The sequence below is a fragment of the Leucoraja erinacea genome, chromosome 19 (genome assembly GCF_028641065.1).
Source record: "Leucoraja erinacea ecotype New England chromosome 19, Leri_hhj_1, whole genome shotgun sequence".
NCBI lineage: Eukaryota > Metazoa > Chordata > Chondrichthyes > Rajiformes > Rajidae > Leucoraja > Leucoraja erinaceus.
In genome coordinates this window covers 28,209,417-28,236,431 of record NC_073395.1, presented here as the reverse complement: position 1 = coordinate 28,236,431, position 27,015 = coordinate 28,209,417, and the positions used below count along the sequence as shown (strand labels likewise).

The 27,015-nt window shown below is 40.2% G+C and overlaps 2 protein-coding genes across 4 annotated transcripts in view; both read left to right on the top strand.

Moving 5' to 3' along the window:
- The window catches only part of LOC129706564 (receptor-type tyrosine-protein phosphatase R-like), a 187,987-nt gene extending 184,385 nt beyond the window's left edge, over positions 1-3,602 (top strand). The window contains exon 13 of the mRNA XM_055650926.1: positions 1,812-3,602. Coding sequence (XP_055506901.1) covers positions 1,812-1,905 — 94 coding nt within the window. The 3' untranslated portion in view covers positions 1,906-3,602. The remainder of the gene's footprint in view (positions 1-1,811) is intronic.
- Positions 3,603-4,333: 731 nt separating this feature from the next.
- Positions 4,334-27,015, top strand: part of ptprb (protein tyrosine phosphatase receptor type b) — an 88,972-nt gene continuing 66,290 nt past the window's right edge. The window contains exons 1-4 of one of the 3 annotated variants that reach the window (XM_055650734.1): positions 4,334-4,545; positions 5,254-5,655; positions 16,074-16,154; positions 17,370-17,494. In XM_055650734.1, the coding sequence (XP_055506709.1) occupies positions 4,461-4,545; positions 5,254-5,655; positions 16,074-16,154; positions 17,370-17,494 (693 nt within the window). In that variant the 5' untranslated portion in view covers positions 4,334-4,460. Of the gene's footprint in view, positions 4,546-5,253; positions 5,656-16,073; positions 16,155-17,369; positions 17,495-26,314; positions 27,014-27,015 lie in introns of those variants that run through there. The other 2 variants (XM_055650733.1, XM_055650735.1) reach the window with 2 other exon arrangements.

Below are 27,015 nucleotides of genomic sequence, written 5' to 3'. Positions count from 1 at the left end.
TACAAAATCAATTTGTTTTTTAGGAATTAATAAAATATATTTTGCTAATTCATGGGAGCCTTATTAAAGGACTCATCCATTAAAACCCAACAGTAAATTTGCATTCTGATATAAATTCATGTATAAATGAGATAAAACAGTTATTTAGTAAGGACAATGTAGTTTCAATGGGAGATTTTAACTTTCATACAAATTTATACACTGGCTCCTAACAGATAAATAATATTTTTTGTGGTGTATTCAGAATATTTTTCTGCAAGTATAACTCCCAGTAACCAGCAAAGGACCAAGTTATAATTTATTATTAATTAATACAAGGCTAGATTTAGTTATCAGATTAATGGTGGATAAACAGAGAAGAGCAAATGTTAATCAAATTAATCAAAAGGAGATATGGTGCAGCTAAGGATCCAGATTTAGGTAAAACGATGACTCGAATACAGTCAATGGTGAGCTCACCAAATCTGCTTAAGACAAAACTATTCAAAGAAGGAAGTTCTTAGTCTGAAGAAAGGTCACAATGTCACCAGTCCATGTTCTCCAGAGATGCTACCTGACCCGCTGAGTTACTCCAGTACTTTATTGCTTTTTTTATTCAAAGAAGGAATCTGATTCAAACTAACGCAGGGTCTATGAGGCAAGAACACTCCGTCCCAGAAATAAAAGGCTAGGGCAATTCGGGAGGTAAGAGTTAATATACAATTAAAACAAAATTCATAAACTTGCACCGATCCTGGCCACTGAGACATGTACAAAGAAATAATGATGACAGAAAATATAGGAGCTAAAAGTTAGAGAAACAAGTGGATATGTTCAAGGAATATTAAAATCAATGTATCATATTTGGGAATAAAACAGATATCTGAAACAATGTGGGCTCCTAAAATAGGCACAAGTTGCTGGAGTAACTCAGTGGTCAGGCAGCATCTCTGGAGAAAAGGAACACATGACGTTTCGGGTCGAGACACTTAAGGGCCTGTCCCACGAGCATGCGACTGCATGCGGCAAACGCGACCTAACTTGGTCGCTTGAGCCGTACGGCCTCGCGGGGCCGGTCCCACTTCGATCGCCGGAGCCGTATGTAGTTGTCCGGAGCTGGTCCTGACATCGCGCAGGGCTCTGAAAAACTGACACTGTCCAAAAATTCCGCGCGGCAACGGCCTACCGGCCCGCAGCCGCATTGAGGCCGTACGCACCGCCTCGACGGGCATGCGCAGTATCTCAACGCCGTACGCAGCGTCTTGAAGCCGTACGCAGCATCTTGACGGCGTACGCCTTCACTCGAACTTCACGTCAACTAGTATGGGATCCATCGACCTCCGCGCGGCCCCCGCTTCCGGTTTGGTCACGCCCGTCGCATGCAGTCGCATGCTGGTGGGACAGGCCCTGTATGGGGATCACTCGACCTCCGCGCAACCCCCGCTTCCGGTTTGGTCGCGCTTGCCGCATGCAGTCGCATGCTCGTGTGACAGGCCCTTTACTCAGACTGAGAGACAGTGGAGAGGGAAACTAGAGGTATGAAAATGTACAGAATCAATCAGAGCCGGCCTCGACCCGAAACATCACTTATTCATTTTCTCCAGAGATGCTGCCTGACTCGCTGAGTAACTCCAGCATTTTGTGCCTATCTTCGGTGTAAATCTACACTTCCTTCGTACATATTTTGTGGACGCATTAAAAACGGATAATGATATTAATGTTATCCAAATAGTAAACATGTTGAATAATTACATTAGGTCAATATTTACAGTAAAGGAACATGATGGCAGTCACTATACTCATCAGAGATGTTATGTTTGTTGTGTCCACAGGGGAGGAATGATCCAGACCAGTGAACAGTACGGATTTGTACATCATGCTCTGAGTCTGTACAAAAATGAAGTCTCACCTGACACAAGCCAGTGAATCTATCACATGGTACGTTTCATCCAGAGCAACCTTTAATGCTGACTCGCATGGGAGTAAGCAGGTAAAGCATAGTTACGAGCTAGAAAACCCAGAAGTGGAACCACCTTGTCAATTGTTTGACACTCACAGAAGTAATGAAGCTAAATACAGGAGGATGGAGTTTGCCAGATTACGCAAAGATATCTAAATGAATGTGGTATATAACTGAAATTCTGTTATAGGAAACTGACAAAAGTCACGTGGCATATTGTTTGTGTCTAATAAGGTTCTTCATGTTACATTAAATTCAACAATTATTACAGACTCTGTGGTCTATGAACCTACATTGGAATAGCAGTGCTGGTTGAAATTGTTTGTGGGAGACAAGGGTTAGAAGTAAAATTGCCAGCCATGTATCAAATATTTCTGCATTCCAAACTGACAGAGCTGTTAATGTGATTCATTAATATGTACCATGTGAAAAGTGCTATTACATAATGTGGTGGATTATTTTTTTTTTTGCCACAAACCTGTAGTTGGCTTGCTGCCGAAAACACACAAGTGTTTACTTCATAAATTAACAAAAAACTGTCAAATTCAGAACCTTTTAATAATCCATAAATGTTTTGTATGTAATGTGATATGGTGTTAAATTGTATGCACATTGATAATGCAAACTAGCAGTCAAATTGCACAATGTTAATCCAGTCATTCCATGTATTCTTATGTTCATGAATTTGTATTTTATTGAGACTGTTTTACTGTAAGAGCTTTCTAGATATTAAGCAAACCTGTGATTAACACTCAGCATTGTTTGCTCTCTTGTCCTCTCTCCGGGCATATATATTATAGTTAGATATAATACAGTATATGGAGATATACAAATCTTTAAACAAAGTGAATATCGTGAAATTGTGTCAATTTGTGTTCCTCTTGGGATAGCAGTGTACACTGTAAATCTGTGAGAATATATATACAGTATATATAAATATATAGCAACATAATAATGGAAAACCAAAACTATGAAGCATTGATGTTGTTTAAACTGTATGCAACTATTTGGCATTTGTTCCAGTTGATGAAATGTTTTAAATTCCTTTTTGTCAGTGCAGGAAATTGTTTACATGAATAAGTTTTTTACAGAAATCAGTGCAGAATCTGCACTGGATTACTCCTGTTTTTATTCACCTCTGTTAATTTGTGTGTATGTTGACAATAAATACACCAGATCTTTTTTTTGAAATGTTGCGTTCTGTGTATTTTTTAATAGCTGTAGCATTGGGGTCTCCGATTCCATTTACCCCAAAATATTTGAGACTTGAGTCTATTATTTTATACTCTGGACGTATTCTGTCTTTTATTTAATATAAAATATCCCCATCAAGTTAAAATGTTAGTATTCCTGCTAGTGTCAGGCAAATCAGAGCTAAAGTCTCAGAGAAACGCCCCAACTTAGCTACAATAATGAAAGTCTTGATGCATTGAAAGCTAACTACTGTTGATGAAAGATGCCCCTGTTTTTTTTGGAAAAAGACTTAGGATGATGAATGAACTGCATTAGAATTAGATCATTGGCTGAAACGCCAACTCAGCTCTCTCTCCACAGACGCTATCTGGCCTGCTTGATGTTACAAGCATTTTTATCCAGATTTTTAGCGTCTGCAATATTTTGTCTTTGTTCTACCGTTTTTGTCCATTCAAGGATTACCTGAGCGCCCCTGCAGAGATTTTGTTCTATGATGACCTCTTCCACGAAGTTGCCCCACTCTTCTGCATTAAACCTCACCGTCCAATACTAAAGGTGAGATGCAAAAGCCATTTCTTGTTTGATCCTTTTTAAAAAAATATAATAAATAACAAACAACTGGGCAAATCTCACTGTAAAAGGGGTGGTCAGTAATTTCGATATAAGGATCCTAAAACCATTTTAAAGTGTAGAAGGGACATGTTGGTCGGTGTGGGCAAGTTGGGCCGAAGGGCCTGTTTCCACTCTATATGGCTCTAAAGACTGCTGTCTAAAATAGACATGTCTGTATTCCTACATTTAATCACATGTACCTCAAACATTCAGTTTGGTTACACCCTTTCCCAATTTAGCCCCCCCCCCCCCCCCCCCCCCCCCCCCCCCCACCCCCTCAATTTTAGATCAATCGATTTTCACCGTCTCATTTATAAAACATTGCAGGTAAATGACCTGTTTACAAGTTGAGACATTACGAGGAGTGTGCGACTTGTTTGTCGGATTGTGAAGACGCTGCCCGTTGCTGTATAATTACAGTCAACTACTTTCTTGCAAATTGTATAAATCATGGCAGGCACGTCACTGCCAAAACCCGAACGAACTGATAATTTTTGACACTCATCACAGTTTAACCAAGTTAGGGGAGATTGTGCAACAGGGCTCTCTCCCTGTCGCTTTACGTTCTGCCAGACCGCGGGGGAGGATGAACTGACACTGGAATAAAAGACCCAACGACAATTGAATAGAAGGAAGTGGTCGTCACTAATTTTTTTCCCCTAAAGGAACATTTCCTTTCTACGGTTAGCGCCAGCCATCAGCGCCGTGTGGGAGCATGGAACTCCGTTACACGAATAACGTGAAAATGGATATTCATTTCTTCATGTTGACTTTTGTACACGCGATGCTATCTTCATCTGGTGAGTATTAAGTCCGGTGCTGTTCCATTGCTGTGTGGAGGACTGTGTTAGTTGTTCTATGTTAGTATTGCGTTGCCAGTACGGAAATGCGTGCTTTTCTCAAACGAAACACGCACATATATCACGTTGGGAGAGTGTAGTATATGTTATGAGATTGGATTCTAAGTGAAATAATTTATTGATACTTGATTCTGCCGGTTGACGGGGACAACAGTCACATTCAAAACAAAGCTAAATTAATTCCACTCTAACACATGGGGAGATTATTGTCCATGTCCTGCGAACACACTTTCAAGCAGTCTGCCCAAGTTTTCCCTCTATCTCACTGGTAGAAAGGCAGATGGGACCGGGCAAGGAAGAGAAAAGCGAGAGCTTAGATCGAATGTTTGGGTTCATGGCGAACTTCGGAGTTTAATGATCTGAAACTGCTGGCAACTGCTTGAAGCTAAATATAAGAAATAGGATGTGGTCAGTTGTCAAATAATTACAAAGAGGCGATTCACTTCGTATTCTGAAACCTAATACAAGATGTTCCATTTTTTGGGGGAAAGGATTCACATTGGGATGATGAATTAAGCCATTATAGTGGAGGAGAGGCAAGATGTTCTGCTGACTAGGTCTTTATTGTGAGGGTGCTGTTGTGGTCTTTGACTGGATAAGGGTAGCAGGCGGTGATTTAACAGTGTTGGGTGCTTTTTCTACACGTAGATGGGTTCCTGATACAACATGCTCGGAAGCAGGAGTGCTTGGAGGCCAACAGTGTGGGGGTGTCGGTCAAAACCTGTAACATGACCAACCGCTGGCAAGACTGGGAGTGGACGGAGCAGGGCAAGCTGAGGCTCCGGCAGCAGGGACAGTGCCTGTCTCTGGCCAGCAACACGTCCAGCCACACTCACCGCTTAACGCTGCGGGACTGCACAGGGGGCCTGCGCTGGAAATGCTACCACGACGAACCAGGTCAAATCGGCCTGGCCGACCAGGAAATGTTCCTTAAAAAGATGGGCTACTTAGCGCTGCTGAAGGCCGAGAAGAAATACTACGACAGCTGGCTCAGATACCAGCTCGGGGGTAACGGCAAGCCGGTTACACTCAACATCTGTCCAACTCAAGGTGAGGTCCTGGTGACTAGCCATGATAACCAGAGGTGTTGGAAGGGCGAGGCCAGATGTTTCATTCATGAATGTATCCAGTCGTTTCATTCCTCGGATTCTTCTGATTAAATAATCGCGATTGGTGCTGTATTACAAGTCTGCTTTGATTCCATAAATACGGCACAGAATATGTGTTCTATATCCATGTAAACTAAGGTAACAAATGACCGGAGCAACACATCGGGTCAGTCAGCATCTGTGGGGGGAAATGGACGTTATGGGCGGGGTAGCCTCCATACTCGGAGATCTAAATGCAATTCACCAACGAGCAACCTACTTTGGAGAGGTGAGGGAGGGAGGGGGGTTCTTGATACACCCTCAATATGAAGCTGGTTTAAAATTGTGGGCTTTCTGATGAATTTGTAAGTAGCACACAGATCTAAAATTGGCCAGTCGCCCTTAGATGTTGAATCGCAAAAACAAGCGGATATGCTCTCCCTTCTCCGGGCAATCTGCCAGGGTTGCTGTTTGATTGTGCGCATCTAGGGAACAAATAGTTTAGTGTCCGTTTCCGCAGTTTCCCAGTTCTGCAGAGCAAGAGGCAGAATTGCCAGGAATAAAAGTACCTCCAACTCTTGCTCCTTAATGACAGCAACAGCTTAATCATGAGAGACACAAATCGAAGGATGTGCAGAGAGACTCAAACTCCCAACAATATAGCTCTGTCACACGCCTCCAATTTTCCCTGACCTTCCATTTCTCAAGCAAGCACAAAGTCCTGGAGGAACTCAGCGGGCCAGGCAGCATCTGTGAAGGGAATGGATAGGTAACCTATTCGATCGGGATCCTTCATCATGTGTTTCCGCTTCTAGCAGCTGCTCACCAAGTCTTGGGGAGTAACAGTGAGCTGCTGGGAGGCAGTAGGTTAAGTTTTTCACCTCAACACTTGTTCCTTAGACCTTCTGAAGCACAAAGACTATTACAGTGTGAAGACTCACAATAAACTGATTTTAGGCTATTCATAATTTATAGGAGCAGAATTAGGCCGTTCGGCCCATCAAATCTTCTCCGCCATTCAATCATGGCTGATCTATCCATTTGAATTCCATTAAAACAGGGGATCAGAGATCTTTGGTGAAACCATTCGGATGTGTAAGCTCTGGTGTGTAAAAAAATAGACAATGCCCGAGATCAGGCCTGATGGTGCTTTCGAGGGGTGAAGTGCATGATCTGCACTTTGAAAATCCTTTCTGGCAGGCCACTGTAACATTAAAGGATGGGCGTCTTGGACAGGAAGGATGTGACTGTGAAACAGGCCTTGACTTGGGACTGTGCTAATGTACTGAATGAGGTGGGGGGGATTCTGATCTATCCATGGGAAGACTATTTCTCCCACAGAGGCCAAGCAAATTGTGTTTTATTCCAAAAGAACCAAGATATTTCCCTTTTAAAATGTCTTTGCTATCGTGTAATGATTTCATGTTATTTTGAAAATCACTATAAACATTGATATTGCTTTTATAACATTCTCATTAACAGTGGGTGATTGGGAATGCCAGAGTTATCTCTTTGTGGTTATCTGTTAGTTTAAAGCTCTCTTAATTACTTTCCACTTCCATAATTATCCTGTACTTGGGGAATTTAAAAGAGACGGAGACCGGAATGTTGAGGACAATCTGTGCTTCCTGATCAGAATGATTGGCATGAAAAGTGAAATAAAAGATTTTTTTAAAATACGATTGAGGAGGGTGGATCGTTTTTCAATGAAAAGGCATTGAGTTTGTACAGTGTAATTTCTCATTAAAATGATTGGAAAAAGAAAAGTGGAAAGAGCTTTTGATACCCTAACGTTGCACAAGTCCTACTTCTCCCAGTTAGCCCTTCTCTTAGTAAAATGTGAAAGAATGTTTAGCTCAAGAACAGGAAAATGAGCATATGCCATGTCTCGAGGTGCAAAGAAAGCAAGCACTATGCCAGATGTGCATTGGTTGATGTAACCCTTGTCTGTGAGTCAAGAGGTTGTGGTTTCTGCTCAAAACTTGAACCCAAATATCTGGTGTGTAGGAAGGAACTGCAGATGCTGGTTTACACTGAAGATAGACATAGAATGCTGGAGTAACTCAGTGGGTCAGGCAGCATCTCTGGAGAAAAGGAATAGATGATGTTTTGGTAGAGACCCATCATCAGACTGGATGAAAGGGGAGAGGGAAACTAGAGGCAGAAGCGTAACAAGTATCTAGTGCTGTATTGAGGAAGCGCTGTGCCAACAGGAGTGACATCATTCAGCTGAGCTGTCAGAGTTATACAGCAAAGATTCAGGCCCTTCTGCTATGCTGATCAAAATGTCTACTTGAGCTAGCCACATTTTCCTGCCGTTGGCCCATAGCATTTTTTAAAATCTATTATCTAAATGTCTTTTAAATGTCATAATTGCACTCACCTATGTAGTTTCCGCTGGTGGCTTATTCCATAAACTCTCTACCATCTGCTTAAAGTTCCTCTCGTGTCCATTTAAAAGATTTCCCCTCTCACCTTAAATCTATGCCCTCGAGTTTTAAACCCCTCTACCTTGGGAAAAAGAATGTGTCTCTCCACCTTATCTATTGCACATGATTCTATAAACTTCTATAATGTCTGTATAATGCCCTCTCCAGTGAAAACGCCCCCAGCCTACCCAGCCTCTGCTTACATCTCAATTCCTGCAGCTCTGGTAACATCCTCATCAATCTTCCCCACACCCTTTCCAGCTTAATGACATCCTTCCTATAGCTGGGAGACCAGAACTGCACGCAGTACTCCAAGTGTGGTCTCACTAATGTCTTGTTCAGTTGCAAAATGATGTCCCAACTCCTGCACTCATTGGGCTGACTGACAAAGGCAAACCTGTCAAATGCCTCTTCACCACCCTGTTTCCCATGTTACCATCTACACTCACGGGTAGTTTGAAAATTGTAATTGAATTATTTTGAAGAGGAGTAGAGACCTTGTCTCTTTTTCCTGAACAATAGTATTGCCACAATTACACACAACTGGTCATTATCAGATGGGTGGCTACTGTATGGAAGTTGACTGCTGTGATTCTAACACTGCAACAGAGGCTGACTCTCAAAAAGGCTTTAATATATAAATGAAAGTCTTTTGCATGGAACAGGGGGAATCATGTTAATTGGTCATGTACTTGAGTAAATCAGAGGGATCCGAAGTCCTAGAAAAAGGGAATGGGTGGAACATGGGAAGAGTAGAATGCATGTTCAATATTAAATAGATTCAATTTTTATAAAGAAACTTGTTGGGAACTTTATTGGTTATTCTAAGCTTTAAGCTGTCGATTGAATTAGAACTGGGGCATGTGCTGTTGTAAACCAATTGTTTACAGAAATCAGGTTGGCAAATGCTAACTTCAATCTTTATTTGATCATTTGTAATTGTGATTCAAACCCAACAATGATTAATTTCTAAAGCAGCAACTTTTGCAAAGACGGAACACAGACAAAATGAACCAATATATTCACATTGTGCAAAAACATGTCTGTGTGTGATCCCAACCAGCTCATTCATGTTTAGGCACAATCTCATTGCAATCTGATTTACAAATTGCTTTTGTAAGAGCTGATTCCATTTTATAAATTCAGTATAGAATCTATTTATCCTTCACGTTGGCATTAGTGTTCGCCGAATATTTCTCAGGGTGAGCATTGAGAATTAGCAAAGCTTTCACCTAGTGGGCAAATTCTGAATTGCATTCATCAAGTTATCTCCAGTTGCTGAAGGATACAAATGCTGCATTATAAAATCGACGTGAAACAATTTTAATAATTGATATATGCAATAAGATGATTACTCCAAATTAAAGAAGAGTGAGATACCCTGTTTCTGATTTTAATCCACAATAAGGACATCACAGGTACAGACGACTCTTACCCCCCCCCCGCCCACCCCACCATCAGAGACCCACACCACACTGACCACACACTCATTTCACTCCTGGCATCAGCAAGAAGATATAGGAGCCTGAAAACAGTAATGTCCAGGTCCAGGAACGTCTTCTTCCCTACAGCCATCAGGCTTTTAAACAATACAACCTCCAAAATAAGACTCGGGAGCATTAGTTTTGCAGACTTGGGGATCATTAGCATTGAATTACAGACTTGGGGAGCATTAGTTTTGTCTTTGGCACTGTCATTGCTTGTTTGTTTGATTTTATGCGTGTGTATATATACATATATTTCCTTTATTATATTTTTTACTGAGTACAATGATTAGATATTTTGTTGTGTTGTTGCAAGTAAGAATTTAATTGTTCTTTTTGGGACGTTTGACAATAAATCTCCCTCTCCCTCTCCCTCTCCCTCTCCCTCTCTCCCCCCAAAGAAGTTTAGCAATAACATAATAGTTCTATATACTGTAGACATGCACATTTGGATCAGAATAAATCGTATTTAATCCTGTGTTGAATTTAAACTCCTATAAGGGACTGAATTTTGCACCAAATCTTATTGCTCTCCTTTCTCCCCAATCACATCATATTTCCCTGCTCTCTCTTTCTCTCTTTGTTACACATGAATTGATATAATGTTGCAGTAAATATTTTGAAATTTTCAAGTTATTTAACCATGCAATGATGGTGGAACGTTTGTAAACTAGTAACTTGAAGTAATAACTTTTCTTACATTTTTCTCTTTATATCTGTTGGTTAAATTGAAATTTAGGTTCTGAATTGACTACCAATAAAATGACTTATTTATGTAGTCATTTTTATCATTTGAATATTTCTATTTAATCCCCATTTAGTCTTTGCAGTGTGAAAGTACAGAATATCAGCTATTTTAGGTATTTTTAAATCACTTGAAGCCTGCACATGACAACTTTCTAGTAAATCGATGATATGCTTTTCTCGGGCTATTATTTCCCTCAGCGTGGAGGCAAATCATCTATACATTTACACAATATTGCAAGTTTGCCCTAACAATTACAGTGTGCATGACATTTTTTTAAATGTTAAATCCCTCCCAAAGAACAATCCAGTCAGCGTCGTATTTAATTATGTTTAACCCAATTCTCCATCATTAAAAATGGATGTGTGTGTATATTTAGATCAATTTGCTCCTCCACTGCTTTATGTAATTTATATTTAACCAATTCCTTACTTTTGCCTGGAAAAGAAATACCATGCACATTATTTTCTGAAAAGTCAATCTGAAATAAAAACAGGAAATGCTGGAGATATTCGGCAATTCAGGCAATATCGGTAGAAAGACGCATCACTGACATTTCAAGTTATTGACCTTACATCACAATTGGGAAATTGAGAGAAAAAAAGCCTGCTTTAAATTACAGGTTTTATTGATTACACCATTAGCCTGTAGGGATGGAGGTTAAGCTAATTGCCCCAGCAGAGCAAGAATTTCATTGTGCTATCAGGGACACATGGCAATAAACTCACTTGCACTTCTACCCAACCTCCTGTTGCCTGTCTTTTTGAACAAGGGCTGTTTTCCAATCTTCTGATATACCATGAATTTAGCGAGTTTTGAAAAGTTTCAAACTTTGGATTCGCTTCAGCCATTCCCTTTAAACTCTTGGGTGGAGAACATTGAGTCTCTGCAATGTATCTACCTTTACTTCACGAGTTTCTCTACTACTTTATCCCTTGTGATTGCGGTTCTTAGAGATTGCTCCCTATTATTTGAAATTAGCCCATCTATAAAGGATAATTGCAGTCCAAAAAGTTACTTTAACGTATCTGCCATCTCTTTTCTTTCTATTATTAATTCATTTTCCTTAGCCACCTTCTTCCTATTTACTTATCCATAGAAACTCTGAACCTAAACACTTCATAGTCCTCTGGCCTACCATCATCTCTTGCCACTTTGTATGTGCTACTTTGTAATTTAACATTATCCTTGACCTGAAGAAAGGTCATGACCCAAAACGTCACTTATCCATGTTGTCCAGACCTGCCGAGTTAGACCAGCATCTTGTATCCTTTTGTGTATGAACTAGCATCTGCAGTTCGTTGTTTCAATATTATCCTTGAAGTACCTTTGGTAACCACAGTTATGCCTATTTCTCATGGAATTCCATTTCTAAATGGGATAAATTCTTGCTGAGCATTATGGACCAGCTGTTTTAATATCTGTCTGTTGATCTGCTGATCTGTCTCTTCGTATTTTCCCAATCCGCCGCCTGAAATCTAGGATCAATCTTGACCTCAGGTGTTCTCCCTGTAACCACGGGGGTTTCCTCCAGGTGTTCCGGTTTCTTCCCACACCCCAGAGACATTTGGGTTTTTTTTTTTAGTTTAATTTACATTAGTTTAGGGTGTAGATGAGAAAGTGGGATAACATAGAACCAATGTCAATGGGTGATCTTTGGTCAGCATTGACTCAGTGGACTGAAGGACCTGTTTCCATGCTGTGTCTCTAAACTAAACTAACCTCCATCTTTATACGGTGATAATTACCCTGACCTAAGTTGAATATAGTGGGTTTCATTCTTTGGTGTTCAACATAAACAGCAGCAAGAATTCCACCATATCATAGAAACATAGAAACATAGAAAATAGGTGCAGGAGGAGGCCATTTGGCCCTTCGAGCCAGCACCGCCAATCATTGTGATCATGTCTGATCGTCCCCTATCAATAACCCGTGCCTGCCTTCTCCCCATATCCCTTGACTCCATTAGCCCCTAGAGCTCTATCTAACTCTCTTAAATCCATCCAGTGATTTGGCCTCCACTGCCCTCTGTGGCAGGGAATTCCATAACTTCACAACTCTCTAGGTGAAAACGTTTTTTCTCACCTCAGTCTTAAATGACCTCCCCTTTATTCTAAGACTGTGGCCCCTGGTTCTGGACTCTCCCAACATTTGGAACATTTTTCCTGCATCTAGCTTATCCAGTCCTTTTATAATTTTATATGTTTCTATAAGATACCCCCTCATCCTTCTAAACTCCAGTGAATATCATAGTCAGTACATCCATTAACCACGTTATTTAATTCATCCTTTTGCATTACTCATGACTGAAGCTAAAATAGTCTGTTCCAGGATGTGTCTGGAACATGATATTCTAGCAAGCAATCCCTGATGCAGTGCGCAAAATCTTCCACTGCGATATCCTTGCTTGTTTGGTTTGTCCATTCAAGATATAGATATAAAATTTGCCATGACAATTCCAGTTCCCATCAAACGTTCCTTGCATATTTCCCATTTATATCCTGTCCTATTGAGAAGTCACATCATGGAGTCAATAGGCAATTCCCATCCGTGTCTGCTTTCCCCTATTATTCATGATCTCAACCCAACCCAATACAATGCCACGATCTACTGTCTCTAGATCATGAGTTCACACCACTCTGATATCTCCCTTCATTAATGATGCCACCCGCCTCCTTTTCTTCCAGGGAAGATGGACCAACATGTGACCCGAGGAGTAAACACTGGAATTATTTATGTTGACACTTCACTATTTTTGGCGATAGTCACTCCTGGGAACCAATATACAAACTGCTTCATAAAAGTATGGAAGGAATACAGCAGGGAGGAGGCCATTCAGTCCATTGAGTCTATGCCAGTTTGATGCAAGACCATGGTAGTTCATCTCTCCAACCCTCCCATGACACCCTGCAATCTTTTGTCCTTTTAATAACTTACCTTTTTGAACAGTAAAACTGAAATAACTTACACTGCTTCCGCTGATATTGGATTCCAGATTCTAATCACCTGCACTATTTAACCGCTGTATCTCTTGATCTATTGCCAATCATCTTCACTCTGTGCCCTTCCACCAAAGATATCTACCAAATGCTCCAATGAGAACAAACCCAACTTCTCCATTCTACATAACCAAGTCTCTAGTCTATGGGATCAGTCCATATGTCTCTACAATACTTTTCTAATTCTTTCACCTCTCCAGAAGTACTGAACTAAATACTCCAGTGTTTGATAATGCCCCTGTCCCACTTAGGAAACCTGAAGGGAAACGTCGGGAGACTTTGTGCCCCACCCAAGGTTTCCGTGCGGTTCCCGGAGGTTGCAGGCAGTTGCCGGAGGTTGCAGGTAGTGGAAACAGGTAGGGAGACTGACAGAAGCCTCCGGGAACCTCCGGGAACCGCACGGAAACCTTGGGTGGGGCGCAAAGTCTCCAGAGGTTTACGTTCAGGTTTCCTAAGTGGGACAGGGACATTACAGTACTTGACTTGGAAAGGGTGCAGAAGAGATTCAGCTGTCTGTTACATGGACTTGAGGGCTGACATCATAGGGAGAGGTTAGATAGGCTGGGATCTTTTTATTTGAAGGGTAGGAGGCAGAGAGTGAAAAATATCTTCTGTGATATCTCAGTCCTGATGAAATTTTTGACCTGAAACATTACTTTTGTTAGACAAATTGCTGGAGTAACTCCGGGGACAGGCAGCAACTCTCGATAAAAAGGATGGGTGATGTTTCGGGTTGGGACCCTTCTTTAGACTGATACTACAGGCGAGGAAACTGGAGGTAAGATAAGTCCAGAACAAAGCAGAGCCAATAACAGATGACCAAGGAAGTGTGGAGCCCATAATGGCTCATTGTTGGCTGGGGAAGAGGTAATAACGAAGAGATAAGTATAGTCCTGACCTGAAATATCACCCATCCTTTTTCTCCAGAGAAGCTGCCAGACCCGCTGAGATACTCCTGCCCTTTGTGTCTATCTTTGGTGTATACTAGCATCTGCAGTTCTTTTCTACACATGACCTTTGTTTCTCTTTTCACACAGATGCTGCCTGCCCTGCTGAGTGTTTCCAGCTTTTTATTGATTTAGTTTGACATAAGTTCTATGTGTTGCCTTATTTTGTGATCTATTTCTTTAGTCATCCAAGTGCCAGACAGGCCTCACACGAAGCTGAGTTACAGGAGAACGGATAGCTATGTTACTGATGTTTTTATCCCTGGAACATGCCTGGTTGTAACGAGAAAACCCACGCGGTCACAGGGAGAACGTACAAACTCCATACAGACTCGGGTCTCTGGCGCTGCAAAGCAGCACCACCGCTGCACCACTGTGCTACCCTGGAGGGAAACCATAGCTTGGCTTGTTTCCTATTTCTATATTTGAATTGCTTAGCACCTTAGATTAATTAGTATTTCATAACTTTATTTATATATTTTTCTTGATGGAGTGTATATTTTTCTCACATCCTCTCTTCAATCTCGGCATCATTTTCCTTGAGCACAAACTCGTTTGTAATATTTGCTGCTCTTGGTGTCCATGCTATTTCCCTGGACGTTATTATGTTCATGTTAGTTTTACCTTTGTTATTGTTACAGCATCTACATCCTGCAATTCTATAACATTTGATTTTACTCCCAAACACAGCCGATCTCTGTACATCTGCCAGCATGGGGTGCTTTAGAAAAACAACAATGTTGCAGCCACATAGGAATATTAAAGTGCATTTAGGTCACATCTGCATCAGTAAATTTGATCAAAATAGGCAACTTTGCAAGACTACATTATTTAACTATCCAAAACTTTTTTTTGGCATTATATCTCACTAAATAAGCCTCTTAGGAAATCCACCTTTAAATGTCTGAATTATGCAGCTTTGATCTCAGTCAGTGCCTTGCGTTTTGGAACAGCATCAAACCCCATTGTGTGCATATTAGGTGCGCATGTAGATTTATTAAACAATTATTTTGCTTTTCATCTTTGGAGTGAAAAATTCTGCACAGCAGGGGAGAGATGTGATAAAACCTTTCTCCACATCTATGACTTTGAACTTGTAACAAATCCATCATCAAGCACATCACTTTCAATTATGATACAAGTTTGGGCAGCACAGTGGTGCAGAGGTAGAGGTGCTGGCTTACAGTGCTAGAGACCAGGGTTTGATCCTGACTATGGGTGCTATCTGTAGGGATCACGCAGCTTTGATCTCGTTCCTCCTGTGACCTCGTGGGTTTTCTCCGAGTGCTCTATTTTCCTCCCAATTCCCAAGGAAGTACGGGTTTAAGGTTAATTGGTTTCTGTAAATTGCCCCTAGTCTGTAGTGAATGGATGAGAAAGTGGGATAACATAGAACTAGTGTATAGATGATTGTTGGTCGGTGCAGACTCAGTGAGCTAAAGGGCCTGTTTCCACACTGTACATAAAACAAAAACTAAAAACTGAAAGTATAAACGCAAGGAAAATTTTCCCTCCACTTTGTTTTTTGAATCTCCTAAGGATTTGCTTTGTACATTGCATGATATTTGTTTAACTCAATCAGGTTCTTTTAATCAGTATCGCCCATTTAATGTTGATATATAAAGAGCAATGCTGAAGTAATGTTACGTCAAAAGTTATTTGCTGCTAAGATTTGCATTTGATGTGAATGAACCTTGTTTGGTATTTTAATTGTATTGACAGTTACTGGTGGATGCTGGAAATGAATGTTTTTCTTTTTCCTTGTCCACCACACAGATGATTATCAAGCCAATGCTTTAAAGGAGGATCTGCCACCATTTCAGGAAAAGAAGGCCAAGTGGCAGGATAATGTTCCAAGTAAGTGATTGATCATTTTTACAGTAGAGTTGAAATGTGCAAAATCATGGCCTTTTTAAAGTCCTAGGTGTTCAGTGCAATTTCAGAAAGAGCAGACTATTTTGTGAAATAAACATTGCAATGGGAAAGCTAACGGTTTCTCCGGGGAGTTAAATTAGAATTATGTGCCTCCATCTCGTATCTCTTCAATCTACATGTGCCTCCATCTCGTATCTCTTCAATCTCATACTTCCACTTGTGTGGTCAGGAGGACACTTAAGTCCAATGGGAATGATACAAAAGCAAAAATAATGCAGAGGCTGTTTACCTGAAACCCAAAGTAGAAAATCCTGAAAACGTAGCATTCATGCAGCATCTGTTGCCTGATGCTTCAGGCCACTGACCTTTTGTAAAACCATAAGAGTTGAAGAACATAAGAAAAAAGACCAGGAGTCAGTCACACGACCCATATTAAATCTCTCTGTCCTTCAATAAGATCATGACTAACCTAGTCTTGGAATAAACTCCACTTTCTTGCACGAACCCTGTGGTCCCATAAATCACCGCTTGTGGGGGAATTGATTGGTATATGAAGAGAATAGGTTTGAAGAAAATTAAGTGGAAAATGGGAATGCTGTATAAACCGGAAAAGAAAGGATCAGATGAAAGTGTCTTCTTCTGTGTTGTAAGGAAATAGGAGAAATGTTACACCCTCAATTCCTCCAAAATCTAAAGTCAACCGCAGCATTCAATAAAGTTAATATGTGGGTCAGAGTATATCTCTGGAGAAAAGGAATAGGTGACTCTCTGGTCAGAACCCTTTCTTCAGACTTCTTTAGACCAGTGTTGTTTTGGTCTATATTGGCCTACTTGCTCCTTCTGTTGAAATGTATCACTTCATAGAAAATGTTTAACAGAAGGTGAGAGAAAATTAGCTTTTCAAGTCAGTTCTCTTGAAGATTACCTCAATTATTCCCAATTTGAATAGCAGAAAATCCACCAAGGTGTAATAATCTCCTATAATTAAGATGACTCTTCATTGGGTTGCTATCTGTAATGGTTTAAAGAAACCTAATTGATAGCTAAGGCCGCAAATATTGAAGGTTTGTCCCATCTGGGAAGTTTTTTTCAAGTCTGCAGTCTGGGACTTCCAGTTATGAAGCTGTTTAAATATTTTTTCATTAAATGATGTCTCATTTCAAACTTGATTACTGAGTGAAATGGTATCTTGTCCAGGGCCTGTTACTGAACAACCAATTGAGCAGACAACATTCAGTTCACACGTCACATCTCCAAGTTCATCCACAAGATCAGAAGAACCCTACTCTACTATGACCTATGTTTACAATCAAACTGAGAAGGTAAGAGTTAAGCAGAATCAGTCACAGCCAAGCAATGACTGACCTCCTTTAAATGGTAAAGCAATAAAAATGTATAACAAATATAAAATAGTATAACAGAAATTGCGTGATCGATGTTCATCTAAGCTTCCTTGCAATTGGAACTGAAGGATGCAGTAATGGAAGGGACGACCTGCACTCAGTATTGGTCAATAAAAATATTTAACTTTACACTTTCAACGCTCAAATTCCGTCTCATTGAGCAAATTGCTTAACCGTTCAGCAATCTTCGTGAAACATTCCTGATACAAATTCAAGTCGAAATCAGTGCTGCAAAATCCATACCACTTGTGGGTCACCTCATGTATTCCTAATAGGCTCTCTTCATTTGTCAGGCATCGTTTTAAAATAGTTTAGACCTACACAAATTAAGGGCTTCTTTTCATCTTCTACTCTGTAAGTATGCAAGATGTCAGATCCCCAAAACAACCATGGAAACCTAGCTAGAAGGTGGTTTCAGAACCTGTAGGTGAAAGGAACCTTTGGTCCAAGAAAGTTCTGCAGAATTTAAAGATAAGTGACTGTTTTTGTACCTCGACCTCTAATGTTTACTGTTACTTATTTTCCTGAAGAGAGCAGTAGTAGCCTTGCATAAATCTTTCCCTTGGTTGCATTCTTTTCTGCAATGAATGAATGGATGAATGAATGAATGCATGATTGAATGAATTAATGCATGATTGAATGAATGAATGAATGATGAATGAATGAATATATTTGTCACATGTGACAAGTCATAGTGGAATTCTTTGTTTTGCATACCCAAGGTATAAAAAGAGTTGCCACATAAAGGACCACTTTGAAAATATTCAATCTACTGTGAATGATTGTTCCAGTTTGCTTTGTGGTCAATAAATAAATGTGATGTATTTTAATAAAGCAAAATAATACTTAGCAGAAGCACAAGGTGCAAATATGAATATTTCGTATTTCTAAAAAAACATCAGAAACACTTCTAAATAGATTATATTTTACTAATTATCCATATAAGGCACATGTATGACTAGGAATGCAGGGAGCTGTGATGGTTACCAGATGACCATAAGAAAATGAAAGCACCTTCATTCAGAATTGTCCATGATGTACTTTTCTTACACCATAAGTAACTATTGATTGTGGGAGAAAATGTGTAAAATATTGGCGATAACCATACCAGTTTGTCAAAGTTTTTGCAAGAAACAAAAACATTATTGCTCTGCTTGTATCTTTAATAATTTAGAAAATCATGGCCAGTGTTTAAAATAATGGTATAAAATAATGGTATATGTTGATCCAGGGTGCCAGCATCTCTAAAAAGTTAAAAACTAGATTGATGTACAAAAGCCAAAAATATCTTTTAAACTGTTACAAGCATACTGGCACCATTTTTGTCAACAAGAAAAGATTTTTGGTGTAAGATAAAGCAAACGTTTCATAATAAAAGATTTGAGGCAAAATTGTCTGAACTGAAAGCCTTCGTGGATTACGGTTCTATTCTAAGGGCAAATACTGAGCATTAAACCAGGGGAAATAACACACTAAATTTGGTGAAACAAGGAACTGCAGACGCTGGTTTAGAATGAATGACACAAAGTGCTGAGTAACTCAGCGGGACAGGCAACGTGTCTGGAGAACATGGATAGGAGATGTTTCAGTTCGGGATCCTTCTTCAGACTGATCAGGCGATGCTTGATTATGTTACTATTGTGACTCGTCAATGAATCACAAGTAGTTAAGAAGACAAATGACATTATGGCATTTACCATGAAGATGTACATATTGTCGATTAATTGGCTTTGTTAAAATTGTATATTCTCCCTAGTGTGTTGGATAGTGTTAGTGTACGGAGTGATCGCTGGTTGACGTCGATTCGGTGGACTGAAGGGCCTCTTGCTGCATTGTATCTTTAAAATCAAAAGTCTAAAGATTCCAGTTTAAGGGTAGGGAAGCATTGTGTTGGTGAGACCACACCAGGAATATTTTGCACAGTTTTGGCCCTCTTACCAAAAAAAAAAAAATTACATTGAAGGCATTCCCAAAGGAGATTCACCAGGCTATATTATCTGCCTCCACCACTGCCCCTGGCAACACATTCCAGGCACCCACCATCCTTTGTATAAAAAATGGCACCCCACACATCTATAAACTTTGCCGATCTCAAAGTTAAAGCTATGTCCTGTAGTCTTTGTCATTTCCGCCCTGGGAACAAGATTCTGACTATCTACCCATTCTGTCTCTCATAATTTTATATACCTCAATTGCATCACAACCATGGGCATTTCAGAGATTGCAACCCAACCTTCCATTAAGCTAATATCCTCTAATGCAGCCAGCACTCTAGTTAACTTCTTCTGCACCCTCTCCAAAGCCTCACATCTTGTGTGTAATTGTCAAACAGAACTGCATCATGCTACAAAGCTGCATCACGACTTCCTGACTCATATACTCAATGCCCCGATCAATGGCAAGCATACCATGTGCCTTCTTAATTATTCTATATCACATGCCTTCTTCACCACTCTATTCAAACATATAAGAACGTAATGGGGCTTGACAGAATGAAGGTTGCGATGTTTTCACCAGCAGGAGAGTCACCAACAGGGGGACAAAGTAAGGAGCCATTCGTTTAAAACTGAGGTAGAAACCTAGAAACGTAGACATTTAATCTCTCAGTGAATCTCTGGTTATTCACAGCTACTACGGATGGTAGAGGCCAGTTCATTAGATACATTTAAGATGGAGATGGATAAATATTTGAAAGATTGAAGAATTGTCAGTCAGACACAGAAGAGGAATTGAGTGCTACACAGTTCAGCCTTGATCATGTTGACTTTCAGGGCTTACTTGAGGAGTTTGCTTGCCTACTCCTGCTCCTGTTTTCTTGTGTCCTTGTAATTAATGATCAATGCACAGCCAAAATAGGCATAGTGGCCAAACAAGTACAAACAAGAACATTAATGATGAATGATAAATATTGATGTACCAAATCTGATTATCATCTACCTGTATGTAGTTTTGCAATTATTGCAGTCAAAAGATCAAAAGATAAACAAATATGTTTATTCAGCAAGTCCATGCAGAAGCAAACAAACTTAAACACTGATCGTTTACCAAAAACACTTGAGGAAGGTTACTTTCATAAGCTATAAAAATAGAAGCAATCTAAACAGCTTGATAGGTCAAATATTTATCTGCCAGCAATGAAAAAAATAACTATTTATAAAAGTATACACGCCTTTGCACATATGTCATATTTTCCATTTTATTATAATAATGTCCCTTTGTATTCTCTCGTAATGTATTGATGAAAAGACCATAAGGATGATCAATTGCTTTGACATATTTTTTTAGCACACATCTTGTCAGAGATTACAATTGTGATTCAGGGTCACAAAGTGTTTTGCAGGAACTAGTATTAAGAATGCAGACGAGGATGACAAACGTTAATCGACAAATATGGCTGTATTTACAGCAGTTTCCCTGCAGAAACTGTGCTATTGAAGTGCTGTGCATGATGTTAGACAAGCCAGTCACCAGCAACATTCCAGAGTGTTTTAACAATGCAAAATCATTCTAACTTTCACAAATTTGTTACTATTTATCTCAGTAGAATAGAAAGTATGGAAGCATTTTGGAAGTATATCTCAGCTTGTACAATACCTTTCTCAAAGAAAAGCGAGTATATGAATGACATGTTTATAGAAAACAAAAAATATTTAATATATTCCTTTGCAGTAAATGTGGTGGCTGCAAAGTAATTATCCACATTTTACAGTGCTCATCAATGTCACAGTGCTGTCTTGCTAACACTCAAATCCCAGTGGATGGAAATATTGTAAACAAATGATGAATTAGCGCATACCAATAGGTAACGGTTCTGTTTAGTTTAGAGATACAGTGCAGAAACAGGCTCTTCAGCCACCGAGTCTGTGCTAACCAACAATCCTAGCATACCAGCACTTTCCTACATACACTAGGGACAATTTACCATTTTTTTAACCAAAATCAATTAACCTTCAAACCTGCACGTCCTTGGAGTTTGGGAGGAAACTGGAGCACCCGGAGAAAGCCCTCGCAGTCACGGGGAGAAGGTACAAACTCCGTTCGGATAGCACCCGTAGTCAGGATTGAACATGTTCAATATTACAGTGACTCCCTCCCCAGCAGTAATATCTACGCTCAACTGGGCCAAATTCTTCTGAATATTTCACTGTGCAACAGTAATGGGCTTTATATGTGTTAAAGCACAAACTTAGTGATGTCCCCAGGCATTACAATATAGAACTTACCCACCAAGCGCAATGATTTGATTCGGGAGAGCTGAACATGAATGAATGGGCATTAGCTGTTGTAAATATTGCTGAATTACATAATTTGATTAAATGCTTCAATTGTTTATATTTTAGAAAAAGTAAGATTTGAATAAATATTTTTCTGAATTGGTCATTTGATCTCTCATTGTCTTTGTATGTTTCTAAATGGCAGTGACATTCAGAGCACTCAATCTATTCCACTCTACTCCAATATTCATTGTTTAAACTTAATCCTGTGACAAATCTTAAATATTGAGTTTTATTTTAGCTACCATAAAATATCTGAAGGCATACTATGTTTTTGAACCCCTCCAGATGTTGCTCTGTGCATAGAAATAAACAATAGAAATATTAAACAATATTAAAACATTAAAGATTTATTGCTTAACATAAAAGATATATCATTCATCTTGCAAATAATTTTGCAAAGTGCTATAATTTAGCTTTATATAACAAAGCATTTATGTGTGGATGTATAAATGAAATTAAGACATGAAATATACTTTTGTTCTTGTAAGTGGGTGATTCAAATAATGCTGGGTTTAGTTATACTTCTTTTATTGCCCTGACAATGAGCATTATTTGTAAACAGATGAATGAAACTCTTTTGGGGACAATTAGGAACCAATCCCTTTGGTGTAAAACTAGATAAGAAAGTGGGTCTTCCTCCTGTGAAAAATATTTGTGAACCAGTTGGGTTTTATACCAATCAAATGGCTTCATAGTTATTTTTATTGATGCTTCTTTCTCCAGATGTTTAAAATTGATCTTAAATTCTTAAGCAAAAAGCAAAATGCTGCAAGTTCTGGATATCGGAAATAATATGAAAAAAATGTGTTGGAAATAAAGGGCAGATCAGACAGCATTTCTGGAAAGAGAAAAACAGAGTTAATGTTTCCTGTCTATTATATTTCATCAGAACTGCCATGTTCTCAGACTCCATGGTAGATTTTGAACTGGATAATTGTTCCTGAACATTAATACCAACCACTATGCCACTTACAGCTAGAATAATAATCTGGGTTTAGTGTCCGATATATAATCCAAAAGAACCAAAGACCAAGGAACAACGCACTTAAAGAAGTCACCAGTGTGATTTACAATGATGGGATTCTGACTTTTACTTGTGATGTATTACAATTGCTATTTGCAAAACAATTATTTACCTTTAATGCTTCATTCTAAAATTCAATGAAATGTGTAGAACGACATGCCCAAATACCACAACTTCTATCATTCCTCAGAAAGTGCTTGATAGAATGCAAGATAAAATCATGTGATGAATATATAGCGTTACATTTTTTGTTCAGAGGCAGAAGATTGCAAAGCAGTTTGAAGAAGAGCCTCTTTAAATCTTTACCCAACCCCCTGGTCATTTACGTGTTTAAGAAGGAAAATCGAAGGTAGACAAAAGTGTTGGAGAAACTCAGCGGGTGCAGCAGCATCTATGGAGCGAAGGAAATAGGCAACGTTTCGGGCCGAAACCCTTCTTCAGGTCAGATTTCCAGCATCTCTAACATTTTGTGTTGGAAAATAGGAATTGTGTTCATCTTTAATGATGACCTTTGTTAATTAGTTTACAGATTAAACTAAACCAAAGTTTAAAAACTGTGCAAAACGGCCTATGTTGGGTTTGGAACGGTAGGAATAATGATGAGATTTTGGGGACAATGGGAACTAGCCCTTCAATGCATCCAGATGCTTCTATCCAACATAATGAAGGTGGTTCGTCCATCTTATAAACTAAACTTGCAGTACATACCCGCCGACTTTAATTGTACCTGTCTTTTAGACTTGACTTTAAACTTTAGAGATACAACCCACGCCGACCAGCGGCCACCCTGAGCATTGAGCACTATCCTACACACCAGGGACAATTTGGTTTTTTTTTTTTACCGAAGCCAATTAATCTACAAACTCGCCCGACTTTGGAGTGTGGGGGGAAACCGGAGCATCCGGAGAAACCCCACTCGTTTACAGGGCGAACGTACAAACTCCGTACAGACAGAACCCGGGTCTCTGGCGCTGTAAGGCAGCAACTCTACCGCCGCGCCACTGATTAATAAACCATAATTGAGTAAGACCGCAATCTCTAAAGGATAAGCGGCTACTTTCAGCGGTGTAACGTTGCCAGTTGAACCAATGTAAAACTCACTATCTGAAGGAGTCACCCACTGAAAGTCATTATATTATAATGGATGGTTCAACCCTAAACTTGCTCCGGAGCTAATTATTTTGGAGCTATCTTACTAAAGACTTCATACAATATTTTACTTTTTATGACCGAGACATCAAACAGTCTATTTTGCTAAATATTCCGATCAAATGAACTGCTATTGTCAAATTAGTTACAGTGGGTCTGAGCTTTGATCTGAGCACGAGGTTTCTCCTGTAGCATAATGCCCTGGCATGCATCAAAGGCAACAAGCGGAAAACCCTCAGTTAACATTGAAGGTTGATTTATTGCCGTGAATCGACGAGCCAGGTGAGATCAGAGTAACGTGCCAGGGTTGAAGCAACAAGCTGAAGTTCAAAGCTGGCTTTTGCAGGCTACTAGTAATCCTGCATCCTACTATTGGGACATTAGGGCACGACCCAGCGGCCCACGTGAACTGATTGTTTGACTTTGACTGCCGGGCATGAGTTGCAAATAACTCGGCGGGTTATGTGCAAGTTCAGACCCTTGCGAGACAAAAGTTCTGCAAAGCCCTTTCCTCTTGATAAAAACTCAAATCAAGGTTGGAAAAATGGCAGGAAGCCCTGGGTAAGTAATGGGCGAAGCTGTTCAGACTATTAAAGCATATCCTGGCCCTCCCAGCGCCTAACATCCGCACTTTCCTCTCTCAGAGCAGCACAGAACCCGCCACTCCATTGTTTGCTCCCTTCTGAGAACAAGCGAGTTCTGTAGAATATCCAAACAATTTACTTTTATCAAGCTAAACACAACATCCCAATCGACACACCACTCAATGTGGAATTTCTCCTGGCGATTTGAATTCTCATTTACCACTGAAAAGTAACCCTTCCACAGCACTTGAGTGATATGCCTTGCATGATTTTAAATGTGTGTTATACATATATATATATATATATTATGCGTACATATTATATGTGTGTGTGTGTATGTGTTCGCGCGCGTGTGAGTGTGTCTTAACCTACCTGATCTCCCGGTGGCTCAGCACTTCAACTCCCACTCCCAATCTGAGTTTTCTGTCCTAGACCTCCTCCATTGTCAGTGAGGCCCAGCGCAAATTGGAGGAACAACACCTCATATTTCGCTTTGGTACCTTACGCCCACCCCAGCGGTATGAACATTGAAACAAGAGCAATCTGGAGTTACAGTGGTCAATGTTTTAACTTCAAATTGCTCTTGTTTTCCCTTTCTATCCCCTCCCCCTTCCCAGATACCCCACCAGTCTCACTGTCTCCGACTACATTCTATCTTTGTCCCACCCCCTCCCTGACATCGGTCTGAAGAAGGGTCTCGACCCGAAACGTCACCCATTCATTTTCTCCAGAGATGCTGCCTGTCCCGCTGAGTTACTCGAGCATTTTATGTCTTCCTTCGATTTAAACCAGCATCTGCAGTTCTTTCCCACACAAATATATATATATATGTGTGTGTGTGTGTGTATACCTAGGCAAATCAAGTGACAATAAAATACATATATATATACACACACACACACATATATACACACACACACATATATATACACACACACACATATATATACACACACACACATATATATACACACACGCACACACATATATATATAATATATAATACTTTATTGTCACTTGTGCCTAGGTACAGTGAATTTCTTTGTTTTTGCATACAACGTTTTTTTCAGTGGCAATTTAACTTGCTCTTTGCTTTAGTGTTTTAGGGCCACACGATTCACTTTAAACATTTGAATGCAAACAAGCAGATTAAGGATTGAGATTGATAGCATAAGGGAAAGTAGATGCTGAAATCCTGAGCAAAACAGAAAAGGAACACTGGGTCAGGCAGCATCGGCGGGGGGAGTGGACAGACCATGTTTCATGTCAGCATGAAAGTAAATAGTAGGGCACACGGCAGATTCATAAAAGAATAAGGGTGAGATTGGAGATAGAGTACAAAACGAATTCGCACGAAAGAAGCAGCTACCTCTGCTCCTACATTTTATGAACAAACGCAGACGGGGTAAGCGGGGGGGAGGGGGACGAGACGAGGTAGGCAGGGTGCTGGGGGCTAAATAACGAGACACAGAGGGACCGGTGACAAAAAGGGAGAGCAGTTTACAAATGTGGGCCAAACAGGAGGATGTATGAAACGCTGCTCATTATACGGGGAGGGAGAAAGTGAAAAGACGCAGGCGAGAATATAAAGTGGGAGTGAAGGGGGCAGTCTCGTATGTTTGACAAAGGGGGTGGGAAGGGAATAGGAAGGCGGCATATACACAAGGAAGAGAGAAAATAAATAGAATGCAAAAAGTGAGAGTTAATTAAATGAGTGGTGTTGGGAAGGACTGCGGAGCAGAGGGGAAATGAGCCAGAGGGAGGTCACTGTCTGCTTCTGAAACCATTACAATACATTCACTGACACTGTTGCCCGAGACGTAGCCCTGCCTTGGTGTGAATGCCCGAGGCTGCTCGCTGTAGGTTGAAACCCCAAGTTTGGATTAACACTTTGGAAAAGGCCGAGGAAATTCACTCTTGATTGAGGAAGTGGATGGAAACGATTCAGTGGAAGCATTGGCAGCGTGGGAAATGCGGGACTCACTCCGCTGCGGGTCTCAGCAACACCTCGCCGCCAACTTTCAGCACCAGCCACACTCCACCAGTTACTCTCGGTGCTACAAATCAATGGATAACTCCAGCGGGTTCTTGCACTAGAACACGAGGGGAACTTTGCAATCAGGAAATCCGAGCGGGCTCTCTCGGAGAAAGGCTGAGATTTCCCCATCTCCCTCCGGATCAAAGGTTGATCCCAACCACAGTTTGGATTTATAGAAGTTTTGAACCGAAGAGGTTCTTAACGCCGGTCGCTAGGAGGGGTACAGAACATTTCATTCTCGGATTTGTGCAGTATTGTTGTTATATACCTTATTTTCAATTAGCCCGGGAGGATCGCTAGATAAGCACAATGCTGGGATGTGAAACGGGGTTCATGTTGTTGTGGATAGCATCCAATCTAGTCAAGGT